This window comes from Bubalus kerabau, chromosome 17 (genome assembly GCF_029407905.1).
Source record: "Bubalus kerabau isolate K-KA32 ecotype Philippines breed swamp buffalo chromosome 17, PCC_UOA_SB_1v2, whole genome shotgun sequence".
Taxonomy (NCBI): domain Eukaryota; kingdom Metazoa; phylum Chordata; class Mammalia; order Artiodactyla; family Bovidae; genus Bubalus; species Bubalus kerabau.
In genome coordinates, this window is record NC_073640.1 from 18,693,103 (window position 1) to 18,713,830 (window position 20,728).

At 37.6% G+C, this 20,728-nt stretch overlaps 1 protein-coding gene and 1 long non-coding RNA gene across 4 annotated transcripts in view; one reads left to right on the forward strand and one right to left on the reverse strand.

Annotated features, from left to right (window-relative positions):
- Window positions 1-20,728, forward strand: part of LOC129631599 (uncharacterized) — an 80,387-nt gene that overhangs the window by 19,503 nt on the left and 40,156 nt on the right. The gene's annotated exons all lie outside the window — the stretch shown is intronic.
- ITFG1 (integrin alpha FG-GAP repeat containing 1) overlaps window positions 1-20,728 on the reverse strand; it is a 315,997-nt gene that overhangs the window by 3,524 nt on the left and 291,745 nt on the right. For all 3 annotated transcript variants that reach the window (XM_055552729.1, XM_055552730.1, XM_055552727.1), the window contains exons 15-17: window positions 5,767-5,891; window positions 5,127-5,209; window positions 302-419 (exon numbers count right to left, since the gene is read on the reverse strand). In XM_055552729.1, the coding sequence (XP_055408704.1) occupies window positions 302-419; window positions 5,127-5,209; window positions 5,767-5,891 (326 nt within the window). The remainder of the gene's footprint in view (window positions 1-301; window positions 420-5,126; window positions 5,210-5,766; window positions 5,892-20,728) is intronic.

A 20,728-nucleotide genomic window follows, 5' to 3' on the forward strand; every position in this document is an offset into this window, starting at 1 on the left:
TATGAAATTACTTCTAATTAAGCATTTTGATATACCTGTTGATTTGAGGGTATTCACTTTATTACTTTTGTGTAGTATCAAAATTTTAAAATACATAGTTTTCTTTGATTTGTAGGAATCACTGAGACATTAGTAACTTGAGATGAAAGAAATTATCATCAATAATATGGACAGAACTTGAAAAATCAGAAAATCTTAGTCATGTGAAAAAGTTGAAGATATAGTTTTTTAATTTAAAAAATGTTAAAAAAGCAACATATTACTATTATAAATAATCAAAGTTTCATTTAAGTGAACAAACCTTTTCCTGCCAATGCAAAATGCCAATTATCGCCAAGATGAAAACACAGACACCAATGAGAGCGATAGCAGTAAGTAGAACAATGTTGCTTGGTGTAAGATACAGTTTGGCACTCCAGCTGTAGATGAAAAGAGAAGAATTAAAATTACACATTTAACTTAAAAATAACAAAATTCTATTGTGACCAAAAAGCAAAAGTTCTTATTAATAATCAGTTCAGTCATTCATTAATTCTTCCACCTATATCCAATTCATTACAAGTAAAACAAAAGCAATTAAAATTATATAGGGTTAAGAATATTGACAAACCAGCAGAGTTCAGATTTTACTTAAAGAAATGAAACTTGTGGTGGATTCATTTTGATATTTGGCAAAACTAATACAATTATGTAAAGTTTAAAAAATAAAATAAAATTAAAAAAAAAAAGAAATGAAACAGAAAAGAATTTTTGATTGAGATGCTTTGATACTTTTCCTTGCTCCTGTGAGAATTATTCTTGAGCAAACTCCAGGAGATAGTGAAGGACAGGGAAGCCTGGAGTGCTGCATACAGTTCATGGAGTTGCAGAGACAGACACGACTTAGTGACTGAACAACCACCAGCACCACTATGACAAACTTATTAAGGGTACTTTGGGCAATTTTAGACATTGTTTTTATGTCTTGTTTGACTTGCTGAATTTGAAACCTTGAACTTTAAGGTTAAATTGTCACATGATTTTGATAAGATTTCTGTATCTTAGTTTTTGACCCCTATTCACATGTTTACTATGACTAAGTAAAATAACCCTATGTCCCCCAGGTGTAGATAAGTACTTGTACAAAGTGTCATATTGGAAGGTTTGCAATATTACAATGGCACTGTGAGACTTCTTACAAAATGATTTTAGTCCTTCAATGGCAATATACAAGCATTAGCATAAATAATATAAGTAGCTCTTTCTTCTAAAACAGTCCACATAAAACCCTCAAAACCCTTGAAAACCATGAAAAACCTAAAACTGAAGTCTGTATCACCAACACTGCAGGTGGTTATATGTAAAGAACTTTTTGTTTTCTCTGAAAATAGATAATGGATATACTTTCATTTTAAATTTTAATAAAGGTAAGAATTATTCTGATAAATTGCAAGCAGTGACTGACTTATTTGGGGATAATTAAAATTTACTGATCCGTAAGTTAGCCTCTAGTCAATAAATCTCAAAGTATACCTCAAACTAAAATCAATTTGGTTTTTATTATGTACATAAATTTGAAAGGAACATTTGTTTTTCAGAAAGAGCAAGAGAAACATGAAGAATGTTGAGCTTATGGAAGAAAGGCTATAACAGAATTTCCCAGAAACTCAGAGGAAGAAAACCTTAAATACTGTTAATTAGTTGAGGTTAATTATTCTCAGTACCTTACTTCATACTTAAGAAAAAGTCCTTTCATGAGATGTTTTGCGTGGTTTTAATTTAAAAATAGATTAAAAATGAATAAAGGAATTTTGGTAATAAAAAATACTAAACAAAAGGCCAATACTCAGTGTCTTACTCAGAAGCAGTCATTCTTCTCAGTTTCTTATCTATGTATCTATATATATATAAATGTATATGCATAGTTATCTTCTAAAATCACAAATCATTGCTTATTATACATATTCTAAGTGCATTTTCCCTTTATTGTCTTTTATTTTACCACTCTTTTTAAGAGATTGTTCTATGTCACGATATTACATGATCTAGAAGTACTATAATTCATATAGTTTTTTTGTGTACATTCATTTTGTTACATATTTCAAAATTTTAATAGATTCATTAAAAAGATCTGAACTCAAGACCGTAACTGGCATTATTGATGTTATCTTATTTCAAACATAATGCTGTAATAGAGTTGTTTTCTTAAGTAGTTTGGTTCCACTTCTGGGTATTTATCCAAAGAAAATGAAAACATTAATTAGAAAAAATACATGCAACCCTATGTTCACTGCGGCATTATATATAATAGTCAAGATAGTGAAAGCAACCTAAGTACCCATCAATAGATGAAGGGATAAAGAAGAACGTGAGTCCTCACTCTCTTTCCACATACACACATTTATACATATACACATACACACAATGGAATATTTCTTAGCCATAAAATAGAATGAAATCTTGCCATTTGTGACAACATGGATGGACCTATAGGGTATTACGCTAAGTGAAAAAAGAGAAAGACAAATACTGTATGATTTCATTTATATGGAATTAAAAAAATATAAGACAAATGAACAAACATAACAAAACAGGGTTACAGAGAATAAATAAGTGTTTGCCAGAGGGGAGAGGGAGGGGAAAGGGAAGGTGAGAAATGAGTGGTGTTGACTGAGAGGCACACACTTCCAGCTGCGATGTAAATGAGTCATGGATATGAAATGTACAATGTGGGGAATATAGTCAATGATTATGTAATGTCTTTGATGACAGACTGTAATCAGACTTGACTGTGGTGATCATTTTGAAATGTACAGAAACATCAAATCACTGTATTCTGTATTCTGAGTGTGGAAGAATTGATGCTTTCAAACTGTGCTGCTGGAGAAGCTTCTTCAGGGTCCCTTGGACAGCAAGGAGATCAAACCAGTCAATCCTAAGGGAAGTAAACCCTGAACATTCATTGGAAGGATTGATGCTGAAGCTGAAGCTCCAATACTTTGGCCACCTGATACAAAGAACTGACTCACTGGAAAAGACTCTGATGCTGGCAAAGACTGAAGGCAGGAGGAGAAGGGGACGACAGAGGATGAGATGGTTGGATGGATGGCATCACTGACTCAATGGACATGAGTCTGAGCAAACTCCGGGAGATGGTAAAAGACAGAGAAGCCTGACATGCTGCAGTCCATGGGGCACAAAGAGTCGGACATGACTTAGTGACTAAACAACAACATACTGTGTAACGGGAACTAACATAGTGTTGTAGGTCAGTTATATTATTTTTTAAAAATCATAGAAAAAGCTCAGACTTGTGGTTACCAGGGATGGGAGGTATGAGGGGAGGGAATTAGATGAAGGCAGTCAAAAGTTACAAAATTCCAGTTATAAGATAAATAAATACTAGGAATGTAATGTACAACACAATAAACAGAATTAACTCTGCCACATGTTATATATGAAATTTGTTAAAAGAGTAAATCCTAGGAGTTCTTATCACAAGAAAAATATTTTTTCTGTTTAACTTTGTACCTATGTGAGATAATGGATGTTCATTAAACTTACTGTGATAATCATTTCATGATGTAACTAAGTCAAATCATAATGCCATATACCTTAAACTTACATAGTGCTGTATGTCAATTGTATCTCAATAAAACTGGAAGAAGAAAACAGTGTAGCGTGTATTTTGAGAAGAAATATAATAAGCCACTAGTCACATACTCATAGGTTATTTTTTTCATATTGACATCAGAATGGCCTTAATAACAGGTTCTATTTTTCCCAATAAAATTTAAGTGTTAATGAATACCTTCATCACCTACTTTTTGAAATAATGGAATCAACCTAATAAGTTAAAGAAAAATGAACAGATAAAGATTTAGAATTAAATGCAACATTATAAAAGGAACATGTTTTGCTGCTGCTGCTGCTGCTAAGTCGCTTCAGTCGTGTCTGACTCTGTGCGACCCCATAGACGGCAGCCCTCCAGGCTCCCCCTCCCCTGGGATTCTCCAGGCAAGAACGCTGGAGCGGGTTGCCATTTCCTTCTCCAACGCATGAAAGTGAAAAGTGAAAGTGAAGTCACTCAGTCGTGTCCGACCCTCAGCGACCCCATGGACTGCAGCCTTCCAGGCTCCTCCGTCCATGGGATTTTCTAGGCAAGAGTACTGGAGTGGGGTGCCATTGCCTTCTGCTAGTAAGGCTAAAAATACCTATCATTCACTGAAAACAGTATATGCTGGGTACTGTGTTAAGCACATTTCATCCTCATCCTTGTAAGGCAGGTATTTTACCTTCCATTCTACAGTGCAGAAGGGCTTCCCTCGTGGCTCAGCTCGTAAAGAATCTGCCTGCCAGTGGACCTGGGTTCAATCCCTGGGTTGGAAAGATTCCCTGGAGAAGGAAAGGCTACCCACTCCAGTATCCTGGACTGGAGAATTCCATGGACTGTACAGTCCTTCAGAGACAACAAGGACTAGCTTCCTGTTTTAGTCAGCTAGCAGTGGATTTGAGTTTCTTGCCTGGGTGTGTTGAACTTCAAAATTTCTGCCTAACCACTGTGGGACATAAACCACTTCTCAAAGCATTTGCTAAAAAGATCATTGCTTGTGAAGTTCAGCAGCCTGAAATTGTAGAATTTATGGCCAGTAAGCTGAGTTCTGTTCAGTTCAATTGCTCAGTCGTGTCCGACTCTTTGCGACCCCATGGACTGTAGCATGCCAGGCCTCCCTGTCCATCACCAACTCCTGGAGTTTGCCCATTGAGTTGGTGATGCCATCCAACCATCTCATCCTCTGTCATCCCCTTCTCCCACCTTCAATCTTTCCCAGCATCAGGGTCTTTTCAAATGAGTCAGCTCTTCGCATCAGACCAGCTTATTTAATAACTGAAGACCAGCTTATTTAATCAGAACATGTATAAATCTCTAGTTAAGCTGCTGTTTTTCTAATAAGGTCTAATTTGTTCTTAGTGGAAAATGTCAGGGATCTTATGTATAGGTATGTTTAGCCGTTTAAAGTTTGCTGTAAGCAAACTTAAGTGATGACACTCACAGGAACACAACAGAAACAGAGCTTTAAAAAGATGTATCTGTGATTCAGAGTTGACAGTATTTTTACCAAATTCAATTCAAGCAAGGACATTACCTTCGAGGAACGTTGGGAGGATATGGAATGACAATTAGCTGAGAATTTGGAATGATTGCAGTCCATTCTTGTTTTCGTACAGACTACAAAAAGAGTAAGAACATTTAACATTCAGTACACTTTAAAAACATGATTATTCTAAATAAGGAAAAAGCTTAAGTATTCTTTGATAAATTGAAATCCTAGGTATGGATTAAGCTAAATTTATATATATAAGGTTCCAAATAGGGCTCCTATTTGCAAAAATTTCTTCATCTTTTCAGGGAAGGGTTATATTTCTGTCTTATGGATACATTAATTCAACTAGTATTTATAGAACACTCTTGTAGTAGGCACTGTTCAAAGTGTTAAGTACAAATGCTGCTTTGGAACTAAAATTCAAGTTGAGGTGGAGTCTGACAGTAATAAAAAAAAAATATTTGGTATGTTAGATGGTGAAAATGATGAGAAAAAGCAGGGAAGAAGAGGGGTAGGAAGTCTTAAGGTATATTTTCAAATTATAATGTTCTGTATGTAAGATAAGCTTAGATCAGTCACTACCAGTGAATTTTTAAAATTCTTTAAAGGAAATGAAAATATTTAGATTCAATATTTGAACAGTAAATATTAAAAAACAGATTACTTGTAAATTTTTACTCACCTTCTCTCCAGATGGACGTGGAATACCAACATAAAGATGATCAAGAAAATTGGCACTTCGACCTAAGCCAAGTACATTATATGGCAGTTGGAGAGCTAAATGTGCTGACTGGCTAAGCTGTCCAGCTAAATTTATTTTAAAAAAAGAAAAAAGAACAATACATCTTTGGAGACACTGTTCTTATCAAATATTAAAATTATAAAATGTTAAAAATTTAGGTTTCTATAACTTACCTTTATAAGGATAAAAATGTAAAATGAAATGCCTGGTTCATAATAAATAGTAATAATTCACTTTTTAAAGATAACAGCTAATTGAGAAATAATTCACACTTCATAAAATCACCCATTTCAAGTATAAGTTGAGTGATTCTGAGTATCTTCAATCAAATTTTATAACAGTTTCATCATCCCCAAAAATGCCATACCCATTAGCAATTATTCCTATTTCTAACCCCTGCCCTTCCAGATGCAGGTAACCATTAATCTACTTTTTTATATCAATAGATTTGCCTATCCTCGAGATTCATATAAATGCAATCATGTAGTGTGTGCTCTTGATGAAGGATGCTGCTGTGAACATTCACATACAAGCTTTTGTGTCAACTTCTGTTTTCCAAAATGGCTGTATCATTCCACAGTTGTAAGAATAATATATGAGTGTTCCAGTTTTCCCATATTCTTATCAACATTTTCTCTGTCTTTTGATCACAGCCATTCTAGTGGTTATGAAGTGGTATATCATCATGGCCTTCATTTGCATTTACCTAATAACTAATGTTGTTTTCTTTTCATGTGCTTATTGGCAATTTTTGTAGCTTCCTTTTTAGGTCTCAAAGTTTATAGTTGTCTTTCATTCTTGATTTTAGTAATTTGAGTCTTCTCTTTTTCTTGAACAGTCTAGCTAAAGGTATGTCTATTTTGTTACTCTTAAAAAACCCAACTTTTGGTTCAGCTGGGTTTTCTCTGATTTTCTATCCCCTACATATTTCTCTCATTATATCCTGTCTTCTGTTTCCTTTGGGCTTAATTTGCTGTTCTTTTTATAGTTTCTTGAAATAGATGGTTAGGTTATTGATTTCAGACTGTTCTAGGTATAACAAATTTCCCTCTAAGAACTGCTTTAGCTGCATCCCATTTATTTTGGTATGCTGGGTTTTTTTTTTTTTTTCATTCATCTATTTTCTAGTATCTATTGTGATTTCTTCTTTGACCCACTGGGTTTTTAGGAGTGTTGTTTCATTTCCAGATATATATTTTAAATGGGTCTTTGCTGTGCATGGGCTTTCTCTAGTTTCAGTGAGAGGGGGCAAGTCTGCAACTAGAGAAACTCAACTCTTTTGGTTACTCTTTGCATGGTACAATTTATCCCATTTTTTAAAACTTTCAACTTTTTATATCTTTAAATATAAAGTGTTTCTCTTGCAGGTAGCATCTAGTTGAGTCATATTTTAATATCCATTCTGCTGATCTCTGCCTTTTGATACGAGTATTTATTCCATTTACATGCAATGTAATTACTGATAAGGTAGGACTTTTGCCTGCTATTTGCTATTGGTTTTCTGTATGTCTTTTTAATTTTTCTATTTCTCCATTGCTGCTTTCTTTTAATTGTTTTCTATTACAGCATTTTAATTCTGTAGTTTCTTTTATTATATATTTTCTGAGCTGTTTTCTTAGTGGTTACCCTGGGAACTGCAACTAGCATATTAACTTAACAAAATACCTTAATACCTAGCACATAACAACAACTTTGCTCCAAAGTTCCCACCCTTTTGTGTTATTGTTATTATACAAATTTATGTTTTTATATATTCAGCCCATCAACACAAATCTATAATTACTTTATGCAGTTGTTTTGTAAATCACTTAGGAAATCTCCCTTTAGTATTTTTGAAGAGTGGTCTGTTAGTGATGAATTCTCTTTTTATCTCAGTTCAGTTCATTTCAGTTGCTCAGTTGTGTCCGACTCTTTGCGACCCCATGAATCGCAGCACTCCAGGCCTCCCTGTCCATCACCAACTCCCGGAGTCCACCCAAACTCATGTTCATAGAGCCAGTGATGCCATCCAGCCATCTGATCCTCTGTCGTCCCCTTCTCCTGCCCCCAATCCCTCTCAGCATCAGAATCTTTTCCAATGAGTCAACTCTTCGCATGAGGTGGCCAAAGTATTGGAGTTTCAGCTTTAGCATCAGTCCTTCCAAAGAACACCCAGGACTGATCTCCTTTAGAATGGACTGGTTGGATCTCCTTGCAGTCCAAGGGACTCTCAAGAGTCTTCACCAACACCACAGTTCAAAAGCATCGATTCTTCAGCACTCAGCTTTCTTCACAGTCCAATTTTCACATCCATACATGACCACTGGAAAAACCATAGCCTTGACTAGACGGACCTTTGTTGACAAAGTAATGTCTCTGCTTTTCAATATGCTATCTAGGTTGGTCATAACTTTCCTTTGAAGGATAGCTTTGGCACATATATGGGGTTGGTCAAAAAGTTCATTTGGGTTTCTCTGCTTTTATGGAAAAACCCAAATGAACTTTTTGGCCAATCCAACAGAATTCTTGATTGACAGTCCCGCCCCCCCTCCCCAGCACTTTGAATGTGTCATCCCCTTCTGCCTTCTGTGGTTTCTGATGAGAAGTCAGCTGTTAATCTTGTTGAGGCTCCTTCACATGTAACTAACTGCATCCTTCTTGCTGCTATGAAGTCTCTTTTTGTCTCTATTGTTCATAGTTTACGTGTCTCAGTGGTGACTCTTTGAGTTACTTTAAGTTTGTTGAGTTTCTCATATGTGCAGATTAGTGTTTTTCATCATATTTGGATGGTTTCAGCCATTACTTCTTCAGATATTTATTCTGCCCCTTTCTCTATTTTGGGCTTCCGTGGTGGCTCAGATGGTAAAGAATCTGCCTGCAATGCAGGAGACCTGGGTTTGATCCCTGGGGAGGGAAGATCCCCTGGAGAAGGGCATGGCAACCTACTCCAGTATTCTTGCCTGGGAAATCCCACGGACAGAGGAGCCTGGCGAGCTACAGCTCATGGGGTTGCAAAGAGTTGGACACATCTGAATGACTACCACTTTCACCTTTCTCTCTCTTTAAGACTTGCTTTTGCATACATTGGTATGTTTGATGGTGGTTTCACAGGTTCTGAGGGTTTTTTTTTCTTTCTGTAAACTTGCAATTAACCTATATTCAGGATTGCTAAAAAGATGTTTGCTTCTTAGAAGGAAAGCTATGACAAACCTAACTAGCATATTAAAAAGCAGAGACATCACTTTGCATATAGTGATGCATATAGACAAAGGTGCATATAGTCAAAGCTATGATTTTTCTAGTAGTCATGTACAGATATGAGAATTGGACCATAAATAAGGCTGAATGCTGAAGAATTGATGCTTTTGAATTGTGGTGCTGGAGAAGACTCTTGAGAGTCCTTGGACTGCAAGGAGATGAAACCAGTGAACTGAACATTCACTGGAAGGACTGTTGCTGAAGCTCAAGTTCCAATACTTTGGTCACTTGATGCAAAGAGCTGATTCATTGGAAAAGACCCTGATGCTGGGAAAGATTGAGGGCTGGAGGAGAAGGGGGTGATGACAAAGGATAAGATGGTTGGATGGCATCACCAACTCAATGGACTTGAGTTTGAGCAAACTCTGGGAGGTAGTGAAGGATAGGTAAGCCTGGTGTGTTGCAGTCCACGAGGTCACAAACAGCTGGACACAACTTAGTGACTGAACAACAATTCTTTTTCCAGCTCAAATCTGTTGTTGAATACTCTACAGAAATTTTTGATTCAGTTATTGTACTTTTCAACTCTAGAGTTTCTATTTGATTTTTAAAAATGATCTTTACTTCTTATTTGTATCTTCTTTTAGTGAGACACAGTTGTCATGCTTACTTTAGGTTTTTTAATCCTAGTTTCCTTTAGGTCTTTGAGCATGTTTCTAATAGCCAATTCACAGGTTCTTTTAACTAAGTCTAACATCACTGTGCACATTTTCTGTTGTCTGCATTTTTTTTTTTTAAATGTGTATGTGTTTTTACAAGATAGCTTTCACTTTCACTTCTTGCTCGAGCAGTGCCTCAAGGTAGCATAATCAAGCTATATATTTAAATGAGGTAGTTTCCCTTCTAGGCATGTTTTTAGATGTCCAAGAAGATGTTCCAGCATTTCAAAGTTGCTTATAGTTGCCTATGGTTGTCGAGTGCCTTGGGACTTCCTTTTATGTTTTGGCCAGGCTTTTGTTTACTACATCTGGGATTTTGCCAGCACACTATTGTTTTTGGTAATGTTTTGGAGGGATTGAGCCTTTATTTTCCCCTGCTAGGTTGAACTCTGAGTCAAATCAGATAGCCCCAACATTCTGAGAATGGAGATTTCCTTAGGAGTTGCTAGTTTAGACAAATATTGATAGTGTTATAGGGATGAGAATTTTAATGGGGCTCCAAAGGTCAGTCTTGTCCACTGACTGTGAGGCTACTAGCTACTTATGGCTGCTGCACCATTTAGTAGACAGGGGAGGTGGGATGGAAACAGTTCAAGTTAAAATGCCCCAGACCCTGCCGTCTCAAGTGTCAGGAGTTCCACCTGGATAGACAATGCTCGGAACATTCTGTGGCTTTGGTTAATTTCCAGAGTTCTGAAATAGTTAATATTATTTAGCCAGCATTTTTTTTTGTTTGCTTATTGGTGGGAGGAGGGGACAGCAGGTTCATGAAGTCCTTACATTGGCATTCCAAAAATCAATCTCTCCTATTATAACTCACTTTTAAAGACTGTTATTGACTTGCTAGGTATTTTCAACATAATTAAACAAACTATTTAAATGACAGGGTTACTTAATATCTAAATACTATAATCTGCTATGGAGTCTGCTAAACATCTACTAATGTTACCCAGAAATATGAAATCATTGCAAAGTATATATATCTAATTTTTTATAGAATACTTATGTTAGTAAGAGAAAGGTATAATGAAAAGGAACAGTGAATTTAGGGATAACTGTTAGTAAAGTTTATGTATGTAAAACTATAAAGCAATATAGTTAATTGCAAGGGGTATGGGATTACTTTGCCTTGTAGACTTAGCTGATTGAATGAAAATGCTTAAAAGAGTGCCTCAAATATAGTAAACACTGTTAAAGTAAATGTTAAATATATACATATTTCATTATACTTAGCAAAGACTGACTTAATAGACATCAAACTAGACTTATAAACTGTTTCTCTATAACTACCTCACTGAAAAGAACCAAATAAAAACATTTATCAATACTCTGTTAAGAAGATAATAGAACATAAATTCCAAATAAAACTGTATATTTCCTAAGAAAACTTAAAAACTATTAAAAAGAATAATGAAAATAAATTATCAAAAAAGTCTCAAAATGAAGACATAGTTACATTTTAGCATACTTTAAAAAAATTTTAGCATACTTTTAATCATGTAGTTTTCTGCCTAGGCATGTGCATGAACAAGTAAACACATTAACACACTTTAGTATTACTGCTCTTCACTCAATGTTATTTCATAAATATTCTCATGTTATTAAAATTTTTTTAAAAATAGATATGTGGAGAGAAAGATTATTGGAACACTGAAATCCATTAAAAGAAAACCAAAGATAACAGTTAAAAGATAGACATTACACAAGCCTTTAAAAATTATTTTTATAAAAGTGTATCTATACAGATGTTATAAGAAACACAACTTCATTGTTTACATAGTATCCTCTTATTCCATAATTTAAAATTAACATTTTACTGTTGGATATTAAGGATTTCTCCTAATATTCATTATTATAAACAATGCTTTAGTGAACATCTCTGCATCCCAATATTTGTCTGCATCCAAATTATTTTCTTAACATTCCTATACATGGAATACTAGAGGATGGAGCATTTATTGGGTAAATCATTTCAACAAATGGTGTTGGGACATGTGGATGAATACATGCAAGGGAAAACCTGATTTCTAAAAATAGATTGTACTACTTTACACAAACACTAGCTTTTAATGAAAGCACCCTCTTCATTCTTTTCTTTGTTTTTTTGAGGTGAAATTCATATATTACACACTTAACCATTTTAAAGTATAAAATCAGGTGGCCTTTATTTAGTGTATTCACAATATTGTATAACCACAGCTTCATTAATCTCCATACTCATATAAGTAATAACTCCTTATTTCCTCTCCCCTGGTATTCTCAAATCTGCTTTCAGTCTCTATGGATTTGTCTCTTCCACATGTGTCATATGAGACATGATCATTTGTGTCTGCCTTTTTTCACTTATAATAATGTTTTCAAGGGTCATATAAACTATAGCAAGTATCAGTGCTTTGTTCCTTTGTATGGTTGAATAATATTCCTTATGTGTGTGTGCATGTGCAAAGTTGGCTTCAGTCGTGTCCAAGTCTTTGCAAACCTATGGACTGTATGTAGCCCACCAGGCTCCTCTGTCCATGGGATTCTCCAGGCAAGAACACTGGAGTCGCTTGCCATGTTCTCCTCCAGGGGATCTTCCCCTCCAGGGGATCTTCCCAACCCATGGATCAAACCTTCATCTCTTATGTATCCTGAATTGGCAGGCAGGTTCTTTTCCACTAGCACCACCTGGGAAGCCTCATATTCCTTGTATATTAAAATACTTTGCTTATCCATTTATCCATATATAGACATTTGGCTTCACTCCACTTTTTGGCTGAGTAATGCTGCTATGAAAATGGATGTACAGATACCACTTTGAGACCCTGATTTCAATTTCCTTTGGGTATTTATTAAACTAGCAATGAAACTGCTGAATCATATGGTAATTCTGTTTAATTTTTTAAGAAATTGCCATTTTACATGTTCCTATATTTTCATCCTCATTGACACTTGTTCTTTTTTCATTAAAGCCATCCTAATGATTGTAAAGTGGTAATTCTGTAGTTTGATTTGCACTTCCTTCATGACCAATGATGTTGAATGTCTTTGCTTGTTTGTCATTTGTATTCTTCTTTGGTTTTAGTTCACTGATTCCTAAGATGTTGATGTTCACTCTTGCCATGTCCTGCTTGATTGACCACATCCAATTTACCTTGACTCGTAGACCTAACATTCCAGGTTCCAATGCAATATTGTTCCTTACAGCATTATACTTTACTTTCACCACCAGATATATCCACAACTGAGTGTCATTTCTGCTTTGGCTCAGCCTCTTCATTCTTCCTGGAGCTATTTCTCCACTCTTCTCCAGTATTATACTGGACAGCTACCAACTAGAGGAGGGGGTCTCAACTTCCTGTGTCACGCCTTTCTGCCTTTTCATGTTGTTCATGAGGGTTCTTCAGGTAAGAACACTGGAGTGGTTTGACATTTCCCTATCCAGCAGACCATGTTTTGTCAGAACTCTCCACCATGACTCTCCATCTTGAGTGGCCCTGCATGACATGGCCCATAGCTTCATTGAGTGCACACGTCTGATCCATGTGATCATTTTGGTTAGTTTTCTGTGATTGTGGTTTTCATTCTGGAGGCTGTGGGACTGTAGTTCTTGCTTCTTCTGTCTGCCTTCTGACGGATGAGGATAAGAGGAATGTGCAAGCTTCCTGATGGGAAGTGGGGAAAACTGGGTCTTGCTCTGGTGGACCGACTCATTTGAAAAGACCCTGATGCTGGGAAAGATTGAAGGCAGGAGGAGAAGGGGATGACAGATGATGAGATGGTTGGATGGCATCACCAACTCAACAGACATGAGTTTGAGTAAACTCTGGGAGTTAGTGATGGACAGGGAGGCCTGGCATGCTGCAGTCCATGGGGTCGCAAAGAGCTGGACACAACTGAGCAACTGAACTGAACTGGTGGACAAGGCCATGCTCAGTAAATCTTTAATCCATTTGGCTGCTGATGGATGGGGCTGTGCTCCCTCCTTGTTAGTTGTTTGGCGAGAGAAGACCCAGTCCTGGAGTCTACAGGCTCTATTGTAGGACTAATGGCGACCTCCAAGAGGACTTATGCCAACATGTGCCTCCCAGGACTGCTGTTGCCAGTGCCCCTGTCCCAGTGGCAAATTACTGGCAGCACATGCCTCTGCAAAAGACCCTCAAACACGCACAAACAGGTCTGTCTCATTCTCCTGTGGGGTCACTGCTCCTTTCTCTTGGGTATTGGTGCACACAAAGTTTGGTTTGTGCCCTACAAGAGTCTCTCTTTCTCCCAGTCCTATGTAAGTTCTATAAGTAAATCCTGCTGGCCTTCAAAGTCAGATTTCCTGGGGATTCCCAGTCTATTTGCCAGATCCCTAGGTTGGGAAGTCTGATGTGGGGCCTAGAACCGTTGCAACAGTGTGAGAACCTCTTTGGTATTATTGTTCTCCAGTTTGTGGGTCACCCACCCGGTGGGTATGGGATTTGACTTTAAATGTGAATGTACCCCCTCCTTCCGTCTTGTTGTAGCTTCTCCTTTGTTCTTGGATGTGGGGTATATTTTATGGTGGGTTCCAACGTCCTGCTGTTGATGGCTGTTGAACAGCTACTTGTGATTTTGTTCTTAAAGGGGAAGATAAGCACATATCCTTCTACTTCACCATTTTGGGCTTTCCCAAGCATTGAGTAGGCTGTATCTTTCCCTTTCTCCCTTGCCTTTCATGTTTCTTCTTTCCTCAGCTATCTGTAAATACTCCTCAGACAACCACTTGGCCCTCTTGCATTTCTTTTTCTTTGGGGTCGTTTTGGTCAGTGCCTCCTGTACAGTGTACATACCTCCATCCATAGTTCTTCAGTCACTCTGTCTGCCAGATCTAATCCCATGAATCTATTCAACACTTCCACTGAAAAATCATAAGAGATTTGATTTAGGTCATACCTGAAGGCTGAGTGGTTTTCCCTGCTTTCTTCAATTTAAGCCTGAATTTTGAAATAAGGAGCTCATGATCTGAGCCACTGTCAGCTCCAGGTCTTGTTTTTGCTGACTGTATAGAGTTTTTCCATCTTCGGCTGCAAGGAATATAATCAATCTGATTTCTGTACTGCCCATCTGGTAATGTCCATGTGTAGAATCATCTCTTGAGTTGTTGGAGGAAAAGGGTGTTTGTTATGACCAGTGTGTTCTTCTGGGAAAACTGTTAGCCTTTGCCCTACTTAATTTTGTACTCCAAGGCCAAACTTGCCTGTTACTCCAGGTATCTGACTTCCTACTTTTACATTCCAGTCCCCTATGATGAAAAGGACATCTTATTTTAGTGTTTGTTCTAGAAGGTGTTGTAGGTCTTTATAGAACCAGTCAGTGTCGGTTTCTTTGGCATCAGTGGTTGGGGAATAGACCTGGATTACTGTGATGATGAATGGCAAACTGAGACCATTCTGACATTTTGAGATTGCATCATATACATTTAATGGTGCCCTGGCTTCAGTTCAGTTCAGTTGCTCAGTCATGTCTGACTCTTTGTGACCCCATAAACCGCACCATGCCAGGCCTCCCTGTCCATCACCAACTCCGAGTTTACCCAAACTCATGTCCATTGTTTGGTCATGCCATCCAAACATTTCATCCTCTGTTGTCCCCTTCTCCTCCTGCCCCCAATCTCTCCCAGCATCAGGGTCTTTTCAAATGAGTCAGCTCTTCGCATCAGGTGGCCAAAGTACTGGAGTTTCAGCTTCAACATCAGTCCTTCCAATGAACACCCAGGACTGATCTCCTTTAGGATGGACTGGTTGGATCTCCTTGCAATCCAAGGCACTCTCAAGAGTCTTCTCCAACACTACAGTTCAGAAGCATCAATTCTTTGGAGCTCAGCTTTCTTTATAGTCCAACTCTCACATCCATACATGACCACTGGAAAAACCATAGCCTTGACTAGACAGACCTTTGTTGACAAAGTAATGTCTCTGTTTTTTAATATGCTGTCTAGGTTGGTCATAACTTTCCATCCAAGGAATAAGCATCTTTTAATTGCATGGCTGCAATCACCATCTGCAGTGTTTTTGGAGTCCCCCCTCCAAAAAATCAGCCACTGTTTTCCCATCTATTTGCCACGAAGTGATGAACTGGATGCCATGATCTCAGTTTTCTGAATGTTGAGCTTTAAGCCAACTTTTTCACTCTCCTCTTTCACTTTCATCAAGAGGCTCTTTAGTTCTTCTTCACTTTCTGCGATAAGGGTGGTGTCATCTGCATATCTGAGGTTATTAATATTTCTTCTGGCAATCTTGATTCCAGCTTGTGGTTCTTCCAGCCCAGCATTTCTCATGATGTACTCTGCATATGAGTTAAATAAGCAGGCTAACAATATATAGCCCTGATGTACGCCTTTTCCTATTGGAACCAGTCTGTTGTTCCATGTCCAGTTCTAATTGTTGGTTCCTGACCTGCATACAGGTTTCTCAAGAGGCAGGTCAGGTGGTCTGGTATTCCCATCTCTTTCAGAATTTTCCAGTTTATTGTGATCCACACAGTCAAAGGCTTTGGCATAGTCAATAAAGCAATACTAGATGTTTTTCCGGAACTCTCTTGCTTTTTCCATGATCCAGCAGATGTTGGCAATTTGATCTCTGGTTCCTCTGCCTTTTCTAAAACCAGCTTGAACATCTGGAAGTTCATGGTTCATGTACTGCTGAAGCCTGGCCTGGAGAATTTTGAGCATTGCTTTACTAGCGTATGAGATGAGTGCAATTGTGCAGTAGTCTTAGCATTCTTTGGCATTGCCTTTCTTTGGGATTGGAATGAAAACTGACCTTTTCCAGTCTTATGGCCACTGCTGAGTTTTCCAAATTTGCTGGCATATTGAGTGCAGCACTTTCACAGCATCATCTTTCAGTATTTGAAACAGCTCAACTGGAATTCCATCACCTCCACTAACTTTGTTCGTAGTGATGCTTCCTAAGGCCCACTTGACTTCACATTCCAGGATGTGTGGCTCTAGGTGAGTGATCACACCATCGTGATTATATGGGTGGTGAAGATCTTTTTTGTACAGTTCTTCTGTGTATTCTTGCCACCTCTTCTTAATATCTTTTGCTTCTGTTAGGTCCATACCATTTCTGTCCTTTATTGAGCCCATCTTTGCATGAAATGTTCCCTGGTATCTCTAATGTTCTTGAGGAGTTCTCTAGTCTTTCCCATTCTATTTTCCTCTATTTCTTTGCACTGATTGCTGAGGAAGGCTTTCTTATCTTTCCTTACTATTCTTTGGAACTCTGCATTCAAATGGGTATCTTTCCTTTTCTCCTTTGCTTTTCACTTCTCTTCATAGCTATTTGTAAGGCTCCTCAGACAGCCATTTTGCTTTTTTCCATTTCTTTTTCTTGGGGATGGTCTTGATCCCTGTCTTCTGTAGTATGTCATGAACCTCCGTCCATAGTTCATCAGGCACTCTAGGAATTTGATTTAGGTCAACCTGAATGGCCTACTGGTTTTCCCTACTTTCTTCAATTTAAGTCTGAATTTGGCTATAAGGAGTTCATGAGCCACAGTCAGCTCCTGGTATTGTTTTTGCGGACTGTATACAGCTTCTCCATCTTTAGCTGCAAAGAATATAATCAATCTGATTTTGGTGTTGACCATCTGGTGATGTCCATGTGTACAGTCTTCTCTTGTGTTGCTGGAAGAGGATGTTTGCTATATCCAGTGCATTCTCTTGGCAAAACTCTATTAGCCTTTGTCCTGCTTCACTCTGTACTCCAAGGCCAAATCTGCCTTTACTCCAGGTGTTTTTTGACTTCCTACTTTGCATTCCAGTCCCCTATAATGAAAAGGACATCTTTTTTGGGTGTTAGATCTAGACGGTCTTGTAGGTCTTCATAGAACCATTCAACTTCTGCTTCTTCAGCATTACTGGTCGGGGGATAGACTTGGATTACCGTGATGTTGAATGGTTTGCCTTGGAAACAAACAGAGATCATCCTGTCGTTTTTGAGACTGCATCCAAGTACTGCATTTCAGACTCTTGTTGACCATGATGGCTACTCCATTTCTTCTAAGGGATTCCTGCCCACAGTAGTAGATATAATGGTCATCTGAGTTAAATTCACCCATTCCAGTCCATCTTAGTTCGCTGATTCCTAGAATGTTGATGTTCACTCTTGCCATTTCCTGTTTGCCCACTTCCAATTTGCCTTGATTCATGAACCTAACATTCCAGGTTCCTATGCAATATTGCTCTTTACAGCATTGGACCTTGCTTCTATCACCAGTCATACCCACAACTGGGTGTTGTTTTTGCTTAGACTCCATCCCTTCATTCTTTCTGGAGTTATTTCTCCATTGATCTCCAGTAGCATATTGGGCACCTACCGACCTGGGGAGTTCCTCTTTCAGTGTCCTATCTTTTTGCCTTTTCATACTGTTCATGGGGTTCTCAAGGCAAGAATACTGAAGTGGTTTGCCATTCCCTTCTCCAGTGGACCACATTCTGTCAGATCTCTCCACCATGACCTGTCTGTCTTGGGTGGCCCCACGTAGCATGGCTTAGTTTCACTGAGCTAGACAAGGCTGTGGTCTGTGATTGTGGTTTAAGTCTGTCTGCCCTCTGATTCCCCCTCTCAGTTCCTACTGTCTTACCTGGGTTTTTACCTGCCTTGGCATCATATCCATTTAATGGTGCCTTGACACCATTGTTGTCAAAGTTAATTGTCCAGAGATGTTTGGGTTTATTTTTGGATTCTCAATTGTATTCCAGTGGTCTGTATGTCTACCTTTACGCCAGTACCACACAGTTGATTAAGTAAGTTTTAAACTTGGGGAGTATAGCTCCTCCCCTTTGTTTTTCTTTCTCAATATTGTTTTGATTTTTCAGGGCCCTTTGCTATTCTTTATGAGTTTGAACTTTGCCTTTTACATTTCTGCAAAAATGAGCACTGGAATTTTGATAAGGATAGCACTGGATATATAGAGCACTTTGGTGAATACGGCTATCTTAACATTATTAAGTCTTTTAGTTCATGAACATGGGATGTCTTTCCATTTATTAGGTCTTATTTAATTTCTTTCAGCAATGTTTTATAGCTTTCAGTGTATAAGTCTTTCACTTCCTTGGTTAAATTTATCCCTAGGTATTTTATTCTTCTGGAGTTGCTGTAGATTGAACAATTTAAAAAGATTTCCGTTTTGAATTACTCACTGATGTACAGAATCACAGCTAATTTAGGGATGTTGGCCTTTTACCCCACAACTTTGCAGAATACATTTATTAGCTCTGGAGGTTTTTCTTGTGTGTGCATTCTAAGAGGTTTTCTATACAGAATCATAGTATCTGCAAAAAGTGAAACAAGTTTCACTTTTTGTTGTCTAATTTGGATGGTTTTAATTTCTTTTTCTCACCTAATTTCTCTATCCAGGAATTCCAGTCAAAGTTGAATAGCAGTAGTAAAGGTGGCCATCCTTGTCTTGTTCTTAATCTTAGGGGGAATACTTTCTGTTTTTTACCAAGGAGGATGATGTCAGCTGTGGGTTTTTCATAAATGACCTTTATATTTATGAAAGATAAGAAAGTTCTCATCTATTCCAAGTTTTTTTTTTCTTCTTAGATCAAGAAAGGGTACTGAATTTTGTTAAATGGTTTTCCTATGAAAACACGTGAGAGGATCATTTGTTCTTTTCCCTCAGTTCTATAACTGGGATGGATTAACTGATTTTTCTTATGTGAACAAGCTTTGCATTCCTGGGACCAACTGATCAGTTTATTATAATGTCTTGTTAGACTTGGCTTGTAAGCATTTTGCTGAAGATTTTTACATCAATATTCATGTGCAATACTGGTCTGTAGTTTTTGTTTTATTGTGGCATCTTTATTTGGCTTGATATGTATGTAATATAAGCCTCACAGAATGTGTTAGGAAACGTTCCCTCCTTTTCTAGTTCTTAGAAGAGTGTGGGTGGGATTCATGCTAACTTTTAATGGTTTGAAGAATTCACCAGTAAGCCATCTGATCCTTGATTTTTCTGTTTGGAGGCTTTTGATTACTGATTCAATTTATTTACTGGTTTTAGGTCTGTTGAGATTTTCTATTTCTTTCTGAGTCAATATAGGCATCAGTTCAGTTCAGTTGCTCAGTTGTGTCTGACTCTTTGCAACTCCATGTACTGCAGCACTCCAGGCCTCCCTGTCCATCACTAGCTCCTGGAGCTTACTCAAACTATGTCCATCCATTGTGTCGGTGATACCATCCAACCATTTCATTCTCTGTCCTCTCCTTCTCCTCCTGCCTTCAATCTTTCCCAGCATCAGGGTCTTTTCAAATGAGCCAGTTCTTCACATCAGGTGGCCAAAGTATTGGAGTTTCAGCTTCAGCATCAGTCCTTCCAATGAGTGTCTGTTAAATTTTTTTCCCATTTTATCTATATTAGTTTGTTGATGTATTAATTTGTTCACGGTTTCACTTATAACCCTTTCATTTTTTGCAAGGTTGGTAGTAATGTCCCCTTGTTCATTTGTGTCTTTTTTTCTTCTTATTCAGCCTAGCTATAGGAGTGTCAACTTTGTTGGTTTTCCAAAAAACGAACTTTTGATTTCTGTGATTCTCTCTACTGTTTTGCACTTTATTTCATTTGTTTCTGCTTGAATCTTTATTGTTTCCTTCCTTTTACTGGCTCTAGGTTTAGTTTGCTCTTCTTTTTCAAGTTCCTTAAAGTCTGAAGTTAGGTTGTTGACATGGTGTTCTTCCTTGTTTTTAACATAGTTCTACAGCCATAAAATTCTGAGTACTTACTGCTTTTGCAGCATCCTGTAAGTTTTGGTATGCTACATTTGTTTTCATTCTTCTCCAAAAATTTTCTAATTTCACTAATATGTAGTCTCATCTGCCATGAGCAAACCATTCATCCAAAGTAATGTAAAAGATTATAGTAACAATTTTGTGTCCACTTGGCAATGAATCTATATTTAACATCTTTATTTGCACAAAATTGGTTTGAGATTTTCTTTCATGTAAGGAAAGTTGCTGCTAATCGTTGGTGACAATGAATTCCTTGACTAA